General features: G+C 31.0%; 3 protein-coding genes across 3 annotated transcripts in view; 1 reads left to right on the forward strand and 2 right to left on the reverse strand.

Moving 5' to 3' along the window:
* Window positions 1-11360, reverse strand: part of Lmpt (Limpet) — a gene marked incomplete at its 5' end in the record, with an annotated part of 767445 nt that overhangs the window by 576388 nt on the left and 179697 nt on the right.
* LOC112210953 (cuticle protein 7-like) lies at window positions 1688-2375 on the reverse strand. Its single transcript, XM_024361639.2, has 3 exons — window positions 2317-2375; window positions 2148-2237; window positions 1688-2066 (listed from the first exon to the last, which is right to left on the reverse strand). The coding sequence occupies exons 1-3, from the start codon at window positions 2323-2325 to the stop codon at window positions 1728-1730; spliced, it is 438 nt and encodes a 145-aa protein (XP_024217407.1). The 5' UTR covers window positions 2326-2375; the 3' UTR covers window positions 1688-1727.
* Window positions 5892-6584, forward strand: LOC112210952 (adult-specific cuticular protein ACP-20-like). Its single transcript, XM_024361638.2, has 3 exons — window positions 5892-5927; window positions 6008-6097; window positions 6179-6584. Exons 1-3 carry the CDS (start codon window positions 5919-5921, stop codon window positions 6515-6517), a joined length of 438 nt encoding a protein of 145 aa, XP_024217406.1. The 5' UTR covers window positions 5892-5918; the 3' UTR covers window positions 6518-6584.

Genomic DNA, 11360 nt, shown 5'->3' on the forward strand with positions numbered 1-11360 from the left:
TTGTCTTTTTAGTCTTGTATGAGGATTCCATGTCAGTCGTTTGTCGAGATGTAGTCCTAAGTAACGGATCTGTTCGACAGGAATAAGCATCTAGAACTTGAATTCTAAATTTTGCACGCAATACTTACCTTAAGTATACTAACAAGAACAGAACTTTATAAAAAAATATTAACAAAAAAAATGATTAGAAAATAAACATAATAAAATAGTACAATAATATGATTAGTACAGAACATCTTCCAACAATAGTAATACAAGAGACCAAATTGAAAGCATGTAATAATAAAATGTAATTTATTAATTACAGCTAAAGAATTGTCAAGATAGTACAAAGAAGCGAAACCTCCAAAAATTAACAATTCGCGTTAAACAACATATAAACAACTGCAAACATAGTCAAAATATTAATTTAACAGCCTAAATATAATAGATCATTAAATCTAACCATGAATTTAATTTTATAACCCTAAGTCCTAGTTACTGGGTTGAACAATGGAACGGAAGAATCTAGAGACAATGAACATGAGAAAATATATTTAAAAATCCGTTAATGTTCAAAATCCGATCATAGTGTATACCGGGGTGGTCAACTTTTCAGTATATAACATAAACTTTTTTCATAAATGGGTGTCGCGATCGACTTACATAGGCGTTATCAAAGGGGTGAGAAGGGTTGTGAAATAAACACTATGTTTATACACTCTGTTACAGTATAATGTTCAAAACTATTTTTCCTTTTGTAAATAACTTATTAGGTTTTCGAGATAGAGGCGTAAAATACGATTTCCGGACCCAACCTTTGACAGCAGTATTCCCCATACATACGTGCTTCTAAAAAATTCAATTCGTTAAAAAAAATAGATTTTTACATATGTAAATTGTAATTTATTTTTTTATCAAATTAAAAGTATAAGTTGTTGTACTATTTGTTCATAAATATGAAAAATAAAATGCACAGTAAGACTGATAATTTGATTTCAATATTTCACTTTTTTTTGGGGGGGGGGGGGAGGGGAGGCAGGAAAATTTATCATGAAAGAATAATATGATTTACTTTGGGTATGGTTAAAGATTATGTAGTACGTAAAAAAGTTATTAGTTCTTAGTATAAATATAGGAGAGAATAAACTACACCAGCAAGGCCTCAGGAGGAGAGCAAGATTTATTTTAAAGCAATAGCAAGCTATGTAAATGTTTGACAAATGCAGCAATGAGTTGTACCAACTGCTGCGAACACCCGTATTGCCTAATAGGCAGGGTAGGGTGATAAATAAATAAAATAAAATAATAAAAAGTTCTTAGTATAAATTTAATTATAAATTTGAAATTGTTTCGTTTAAACAAAACCCATTGTATCACGGAAAGTTAATATTTAGAAAATGAAGGCAGTCATTTTTGAAAAATAAAAATAATACTTAGGATATTTAAACAAAAAAAAATTAAGTTTAAATAAATTTATTAAAAAAGTATAAAAGATATTATTTACACTAGTTAGGCATATAAATTAGTAGTGACCATGGTATGAAGAGATGAGGTATCAGTTGCAAAGCCCATTAAAAGTATGCAGAAAATTTTCTTCTTGTAAACTACTTAGTTCTTACTTCCTATATATTTTTTATAAAGGTTTGGATTGATGTTATACACAACTATTAAAAATAAGTAGTTTTTTAAATATTATTTTATTTATAAAAGTATAAAACGACTATATACACACATTTAAATATAAATTAGTAATGCCCATGGTAAGATGAGGAAGAAGATGCAGAACCACCACTGCTGTAGCCAGAGGAACCGGAAGAACCAGAGTATCCACCATGTTGTCCGTAGTACGCTTCGGAGGAGTGTCCGTATTTCTGGGGGTGGACAGCGTGTCCTTTCCTCTCTACGACGGCGTTGAAACCGTTCTTCTTGTCGGCGGTGTAGTGGACGATCCTCTCGGTACCGTCGGGTTCGTAGAGGGAGTAGTAGCCCTTGACGACGTCTCCTTCCCTGGTCTCTTCTTGCTTCTTGATGTCATGGGTGTGGGAGTCATGGACGCTGTAATCGAATTTGTAGTGTGGTGGAGCCTAAAAGGATAAAAAATTAAAATCACAATCGAAGACAATGAAAACAATAAAGTCCTTATTATAAATAGTATAGAAAATTACATAGTAGTCGACGTAGTGTTCCTCCTTATGGCCGTAATCATGACCGTACTGGGCCAGGGCTACTCCCATCAAACAGGCGAAAAGGGCTACCTGCAATAAAAATATAGTTCGTTAGTAATTAGTTATGTATAGTGAGATATCCATATATTGTACAAGTGTGTGTTTGCACCTTGTACATGTTGATTGGTTGAGTGGACTGCTTCGACTTGCTTCTGGCCGTTTCCTCTTGCCTTATATATTCAACGGAGATCGTTTCTTCATATACTATCCCTCCACTATTTCCACCCGTCAGGATATATTCAAAACATTTTGTATATTCCTTTCATCAAGTTGTAGTCGTTTATTATACAATTTTATGATCCTGTTCAATTTATAAAATGAATGATATTTTGTAACGAGAGAAATTGCTACCTCATTTTAATATGGTCATATTTTAATTTATCATAGTCTTTATCACGATTATAAAAGAACGAGCCAGGTGAAATATCAAAATAAAAGAACTGACCAATATTTGAAAAACCATCTTATATTCTACAATATATTAGAAACTCTATTTAAGAATGAACCTTTCTGCACTAAAATTTGAATCAATTTGAGCACATAAAATTAAACTTCACCTTGCTTTTGTTGTAAATTTCATTAGGTAACGAATGAATATATAAAATATATATTTCTGGTTCTATGAATCTTTATGGTATCTTATTATTGTCTTATATCATCTTTACTATTTATGGTAAGATTAGTAGAATATTTATTATTTAGAGTTGATAAATAAATACCAGTCGCACTAGTAATAATTTTCCAACATTATATTTAAATAAAGAAGGTTTAATTTTGGTAAAAATATATCGAAAAATAGTCGAGAAAATAAAAAGTTGATTCCTGAAAAAAATTTAAATAGAATTTTAAAAGAGATAAAAACGAAATTACATAATATATACGGAGGGCAACAAGTAATGATTCACAAGTAATATATGGTTCAAGTAACTATGGTCCACTCTTCTAATCTCTCCGGTTTTTGATTTTTTAATTTATTTTCGCTGGTTGGCTCCCTTTGAACTACAGTCTTTTAATGGTATTTTTGTTATTCTAACCAGTACTCAGCACATCTGCCTCTGGAATTTCTAATAGAATGAGCAACTTTCTGGTAAATGAAGAAAATAAATTATAAGAGTATCCGTAGAATTGCCGGATTCTTATAGTAAATTAGATTTTAAGACGAAATCATATCAGACATATCTTATGTATCCTGAAGATCGGGTCTCGCCGAAAACCGGGAACAAATTTTAGCTTTTTTTGCTTTAAAAAAACTACTATTTGCTTAATATTACTATTTGCTTGCGGAAAATCGAAAAACCTTGAAAAACAAAATCGTTTCAGAATTCAGTGGTCCGTAAAAATTCATGATAATTTAGGTTTCATCATCATTACAATCATTTCAGTAAAAAGTTATCAACAGAACTGACATGAATTCGTCTTAAAATATAGTTTACTATCATAATGCCTAAAAGAAAAAAAATATCCCATTTAATTGGACACACCAAAGCCGAAGAGGGTTAGAAACCTAACAATATCCCCAAAAGACCACATACCACTGTTGTGATACACCGAAGATGAGATCAAAAGTCAATAAATTATGAGAGGAAGAGAGTATATTTTCCATCGTTCAGGCAATTTTTTAATTCCGTCCTCACACATCTTTTCATATTTTTGGGCAATGAACTCCTCTATGTGCGTTTTGCAGTCCTCGAACGAATTAAAGTCTTTACTATTAAGAGTTTTGAAGGGCCCAAAATAAGTGAAAATCTGTTGGGGTAAGGTCGGGTGAATAGGGTGGGTGGAGGATAATATCCCACCCAAACTCCAATAATTTCTACCGGGTCAGCAAAGACACGTGAGGACGGTCGTTTTCGTGATGGAAAACTATGCCTTTGATATTAGCCAATGCTGGACGCTTTTGCTCAACCGCTGCCTTTAATTGTTCCAACTGGCCACACTTCTGCGAAATCCCGTGTCGTAGAGTGAGGGTTGTCTGTGATTAATGTTTTAATTTGGCCATCATTGAAGGACCCCCTTGGCGCTTTGCGTCTTCTAAGTCAAAATTTCTGGTTCTCAACCAAGCAAACCACTTACGGACGGTGTTTTCTCATAAGTCATGATCGGCATAAAATTTTGTTTTGAAAATCTCGGTTGAAACTGATGCATAAAAGCATCTTGACTAATACTTTTCTTGAATATGTAAACATTATTGACGAAATAAATATGATTTTATAACCACAGATTAAATTGAAATATTGAATATTGACCTTACCCCAACAGATTTTCACTTATTTTCGGCCCTTCAAAACTCTTAACGGTAAACACTTTAATTCGTTGGAGGACTGCAAAACGCACATAGAGGAGTTCATTGCCCAAAAATATGAAAAGATGTGTGAGGACGGAATTAAAAAATTGCCTGAACGATGGAAACATGTAATAGATCAAAATGGATCATATATAATTGATTAAAAATATTTACAAGGATCTGCAGTTTTTATTGAAATCTCCAGTAAAAAAACACTACGAACATATTTTACAATCCAATGCATAGATTCATTTTTCATATGCATAGCTACAATATATATTGTAAATTTATCAATTTTCTTTCTACACTATACACGTATATATACTCTCTTCCTCTCATAATTTATTGACCTTTGATCTCATCTTCGGTGTATCACAACAGTGGTATGTGGTCTTTTGGGGATATTGTTAGGTTTCTAACCCTCTTCGGCTTTGGTGTGTCCAATTAAATGGGGTATTTTTTTTCTTTTAGGCATTATGATAGTAAACTATATTTTAAGACGAATTCATGTCAGTTCTGTTGATAACTTTGTACTGAAATGATTGTAATGATGATGAAACCTAAATTATCATGAATTTTTACGGACCATTGAATTCTCAAAATCAAAAACCGGAGAGATTTGGGGAGTGGACCATAGTTACTTGAACCATATATTACTTGTTGCCCTCCGTATATATTATGTAATTTCGTTTTTATCTCTTTTAAAATTCTATTTAAATTTTTTTCAGAACCAACTTTTTAGTTTCTCGAACAATTTTTCGATATATTTTTACCAATATTAAACCTTCTTTATTTAAATATAATGTTGGAAAATTATTACTAGTGCGACTGGTATTTATTGATCAACGCTTAATAATAAATATTCTAATAATCTTACCATAAATATTAAAGATGATATAAGACAATAATAAGATACCGTGAAGATTCATAGAACCAGAAATATTTATTTTACATATCGTAAACTAATGAAATTTAAAACAAAAGCAAGGTGAAGTTTAATTTTAAGTGCTCAAATTGATTCAAATTTTAGTGCAGAATGGTTCATTCTTAAATAGAGTTTCTAATATATTGTAGAATATAAGATGGTTTTTCAAATATTGGTCAATTCATTATTTTGATATTTCACCTGGCTCGTTCTTTTATAATCGTGATAAAGACTATGATAAATTAAAATATGACCATATTAAAATGAGGTAGAAATTTCTCTCGTTACAAAATAACATTCATTTTATAAATTGAACAGGATCATAAAAATTTATAATAAACGACTACAACTTGATGAAAGGAATATACAAAATGTTTTGAACATATCCTGACGGGTGGAAATAGTGGAGGGATAGTATATGAAGAAACGATGCCCGTTGAATATATAAGGCAAGAGGAAAAGGCCAGAAGCAAGTCGAAGCAAGTCCTCTCAACCAATCAACATGTACAAGGTGCAAACACACACTTGTACAAATATATGGATATCTCACTATACATAACTAATTACTAACCAACTATATTTTTATTGCAGGTAGCCCTTTTCGCCTGTTTGATGGGAGTAGCCGTGGCCCAGTACGGTCATGATTACGGCCATAAGGAGGAACACTACGTCGACTACTATGTAATTTTCTATACTATTTATAATAAGGACTTTATTGTTTTCATTGTCTTCGATTGTGATTTTAAATTTTTATCCTTTCAGGCTCCACCACACTACAAATTCGATTACAGCGTCCATGACTCCCACACCCATGACATCAAGAAGCAAGAAGAGACCAGGGAAGGAGACGTCGTCAAGGGCTACTACTCCCTCTACGAACCCGACGGTACCGAGAGGATCGTCCACTACACCGCCGACAAGAAGAACGGTTTCAACGCCGTCGTAGAGAGGAAAGGACACGCTGTCCACCCCCAGAAATACGGACACTCCTCCGAAGCGTACTACGGACAACATGGTGGATACTCTGGTTCTTCCGGTTCCTCTGGCTACAGCAGTGGTGGTTCTGCATCTTCTTCCTCATCTTACCATGGGCATTACTAATTTATACTTAAATGTGTGTATATAGTCGTTTTATACTTTTATAAATAAAATAATATTTAAAAAACTACATATTTTTAATAGTTGTGTATAACATCAATCCAAACCTTTATAAAAATATATAGGAAGTAAGAACTAAGTAATTTACAAGAAGTAAATTTTCTGCATACTTTTAACGGGCTTTGCAACTGATACCTCATATCTTCATATTATGGTCACTACTAATTTATATGCTTAACTTCTGTAAATAATTTCGATTTTTCATTCAGAGCTCTATATCTTAAAAAGTAGGAACAACACAAGAAAACCTAAGGGAACATCATTTAAAGATGAGTAAATTTCCTAAAATATAAGACCTAATAGAGTTATTTACGTTAAATAGTTTTCGAGATATAGCTTTTTAAACACTCGACATTTTACAAAAATGTGGTAGGAAATGTACTGAAAGATCAGCAGTTAGCGAATTTACTTTGAAAAATCTATATCTCAAAAATCATTCAACGAACAGATGTTTATTTGCACTCAAATTAAAGCTAGTTTAATGACCTATAAAGTAGTTTATGATATTTATCATGGTAGGAGTATTACGTCATGGAATTTGCTAAAATAAATTGATTTATAGTTGTTCGGATAAATTTTCATTTCTCAAATTCATATTCATTTGTAAATATCATAAAAACTACTACCAATACGAAGATAAGTGTCATAAACTACTTTATAGTAAGTTAAATTTCCTTTATTTTGATTGCTGACAGACATATGTAATTCCTATGGTTCTGGAGATATTTTTTCAAATATCAAACATCTTATTCGAACTAGACATTAATATTTTGTGAATTTATTTGGTCAAATATTATAAAACTACTACTCATACAATCATAATGTTGTAAGCCACTTTATAATAAATTTAACCAGTTTCAATTTGAGTGCTAGCAGATATCTGAGCGTCTTATGATTTTTGAAATAATGTTTTTCATTAAACAAGCTTATTGTTCGGAAAACAATAAATAAATTTCTTTTAGCAAATACCATGAAAACTACTATTCTTACGAATGTAAAAGTCATAAAGTACATTATAGTACATAAAACTAGCTTTAGTTCGAGTGCTAATAGACATCTATACGTCATATAATTCCTGACATACCGATTTATGAAAATAAATTTATTAACTACTAATCTTTCAGTACATTTTTGTGAAATGTAGAATTTTAAAAAACTATTTTCCGAGAACCATCCAACGTTAACAGCATTATTAGGGCTCATATTTTAGCAAATTTACTCTACTTTAAATTACGTTCTCTTAGATTTTCTAGTGGTCGTTTTTAAGAAACAGATTTATTAATCTATAAAATCCGCGTAAAAGGTGGCGTAAGCTACTTTCCCTTCAGCTCATTTCATATACAAATCTTGTTTATATCAGACCTTGAAATTCCCGACATATTCCCTCAAGGTGTTTGAAACGAATATAAAATGGGGTTTCAATCTCCTCCGTTACTGCAAGAAATTTAAAATTTGCTTGAAACGTAGTGGAAACCTGAAAATTGTCTGCCGTGTAGACGAATTTAATGTATTTTTTTATGCTGTTCCATAAAAAGCTCTGAATGAAGCTCAGCAATATTTTGTTATTATTTCATTGATTATTTTTTACTGAACCTAGGTAAAAGTTTATTTCTATGTGTATTGTACTATACGCAACTAAAGTGTGTTTCATGGAAACAAATAAAACCTGTCAGTAATGGCGCACTCGTTAGTCCCCCAAAATAGATTTAGTTAAGACAAACCATATTTTTAATCGAATATATAATTTAACGATGAAACAATGCGGACCTAATAACTTTGAATGGTTTTAGAGTGATTGCTACCGATTCAGAAAAAAATAATTAATAAAAAAAAATAAAATAATAATATTTTCTTCTATTCTGGTGAGAATCAAATGTAACCGTATTGTTTCTAATTCTTATTAACTGGGGCTACTATATGTGAAGGAACAATGCCTCGTGGAACCTCGACCATCAGTCATTTCTCTGCAGCTGTCCAGTTTCGGACATCCAGATCTAGAGTCAACAAGAGCCGGGAAGAAAAACAGGCAGTTATGTCACCCCAATTTTTGATTAATTTAATGAAAACTATGTATAGTTAATAGTCAAAATTGATAAGTCTGCCAAAACTACCAACAACACTAGAAATCCAAAAGAACATTATTTAAAGAATAGTAAATTTGCTAAAATATTAGCCCTCAAAGAGCTATTTATGTCCAATAGTTCTCGATATATAGCTTTTTAAAAAGCAAAATTTCTTAAAAATCTACTGTAAGATTAGTAGTTAGTTAATTTATTTTGAGAAATCTATATCTCAGGAGCTATGTTACGTACAGATGTCTATTAGCACTCGAATTATAGCTAAGGAGTATAAAGAAGTTTATGACTTTTTCCTTCCTTTCCTGCCAACACTCAAAATAAAGGAAATTTAACTTACTATAAAGTAGCTTATGATACTTATCTTCGTAGGGGTAGTAGTTTTTATGATATTCACATATGAATATAAATTTCCCAAATGAAAATTTGTCCGAACAACTATAAATAAATTTATGTTAGCAAATTTCTTGTAAATTATTACCCCTAAGAAGATAAACATCTTAAACTACTTTATCTGTACACCAAATGGTTTTTGAGCTATAAATTTTTCAAAATAAATTCAATAACTACTGATCTGTCAGTACGTCCCATATAACATTTTTATGAAATATTGCTTTTTAAAAAGCTAGTGTTCCCTTAGGTTTTATTGTGTTGTTCCTACTTTTTAAGATATAGGGCTACGAATGAAAAATTAGTTGTTTTTTTTTTTGTAGCTTTGAAACAACCGCCATTTTTTACTTCCCCTACCTATACTTGGCAGACTCATCAATTTTGACTATTAATTATACATAGTTTTCATTACAATAATCAAAAATTGGGGTGAGATAACTGACTTTTTTCTCCTCTTGGGCTCTTGTACTGAACGGACCGAATGTAGCAAGCAACTCCGAACGCCCAGCGCATCATTGTTCTGCCTACCTGAAACCGTTTATCTAGCATCGTCCTCGGGATTTGGTCTTAGACATTCTCGCCAGATGTCCCGTCCACCGTAGTCGACTAATTTTAATGTAACGGCATCATTGTAAAAAGCCATCAGCTCGCAATGGGTGCTGTCTCAAAACTATTTCATTACAAACCACCACATGGATTATACGAAGAATTTGACGTTAGAACTAGCGAGAGCCATTTCTGAATGAACCTGAATTCAAGGAGTTGTCCCGCATTCCGTCCCGTTCGTCAGCATTGGTCTCAAAATAGTCGGATACAAGACTACCTTGGTAGTTCTTTTTTGCTCCTAAGATGCCTCTGGAGTCAATGGTAGCAAATATAAGCCAGCATTATCCAGCGAAAAATTTCATAATTAATGGTCTTTCTGGAGTTTCAAGGCCGATAAATTCAACTTTCTCAAAGGCATGTTGAGAAATAGAAACTTGTCCGTCACAATACCGCCACCTATAGGATTAGAGTGCATTTATTTCGTCTTTGGTTCCTTTATAATTAGCTACATAGAAAGACTGCATTCTCTACCATCAATCTAGATTTCGGAAATACATTAATTCTATATAACATAAATTAACTATGTATTTAATCTAATAATTTTTAGAATCATCTTCAGTAACCATGATGCATCCAGCATATTAAGAATTCATATGGCAAGTATTTTTATGAATGTAAATATATCTTAGTAAAATTTAATTTTGTACAACATACATTAGTAAAATTTAAGTTTATTTTAAACTAAAATAAATACATTTTTTGTTTAAAATAATGAATAATAAAATTATTTCGAGGTATAAACAAATCAATAATTATTATATATTTAATTAAATGTCCTTTGAAAAAATATATTGCAAAACAGACGATTGACTGATCGCGAAAGAATTCAGGACAAACTCGGTTTGAAAGTAGACCCTTGACATTGGGAAGAAAAAAAGTGGATTTGTTTTATGCTAGGCAATAAATGAACATTGTACTATAGTCCAGATGGTATGCCGTTTTTATTATAATAAAATATATAAATACCCATTTTACAATACTTTTTTTTATTCCTAATATATTCTTTTTTATCGCTGTTGTGGTAGCACTATTTCAACAATCATTTTATTTTTTTTCCCTAGGAGATTAAAAACGTTTGAAAAAAAAATATGGAAAAAATTATTAAAATTTACAATCTATAAATAAAATTAAAATCCAAAATCAATATAATGTATCGTTTTGTGTTTTTACATTCCTGATATTGTTTTTTTAATTTTTTAATAGTGTTAATTTTGAATACATAGTAAATTTCAATAATATATAAATAGTTTATCTATTTAATCTACAATCCTCATAATTAATAATTCTACATATCACGGACAGTTTTATTAATGACATTTATTTTAATGTTTTAATATAACAGAAAATCTGCTATTATTTTAGTTTATTGTAAGCTATCTATAGACCATGAACATATAACCATGAATATATAACCAGGAAAGAATCCTTGTCTTACTGTACTTATGTTCTCTTAAATGTAGTCTTGAATGTACATTTTTATTTTAAACAATTCTAAATCTAGAATTCAAGCAAGTAGTAAATAAAGAAGTGAATAAAGGGTATAAAATAAAGTCCTGAAAAAATATAATAAAATTCTAAATCCTTTTCTTTAAATATTGTTTAGGGTAGTACTTGGCAAATTACATAATATTTATAATATATAATAATGATATATGATTTTTTGTTTTATTTTTTCTATGTTTTTTTAAATATTGTTTATAAATAAAAAATGATCC

This window comes from Halyomorpha halys, unplaced genomic scaffold (genome assembly GCF_000696795.3).
Source record: "Halyomorpha halys isolate HHAL.00 unplaced genomic scaffold, Hhal_1.1 Scaffold458.1, whole genome shotgun sequence".
Lineage (NCBI taxonomy): Eukaryota > Metazoa > Arthropoda > Insecta > Hemiptera > Pentatomidae > Halyomorpha > Halyomorpha halys.

Coding starts and splice junctions, on each gene's coding strand:
- LOC112210953 (XM_024361639.2), bottom strand. Junction 2,067..2,147: donor AACACTACGTCGACTACTAT/GTAATTTTCTAT, acceptor TTATCCTTTTAG/GCTCCACCACACTACAAATT.
- LOC112210952 (XM_024361638.2), top strand. Junction 6,098..6,178: donor AACACTACGTCGACTACTAT/GTAATTTTCTAT, acceptor TTATCCTTTCAG/GCTCCACCACACTACAAATT.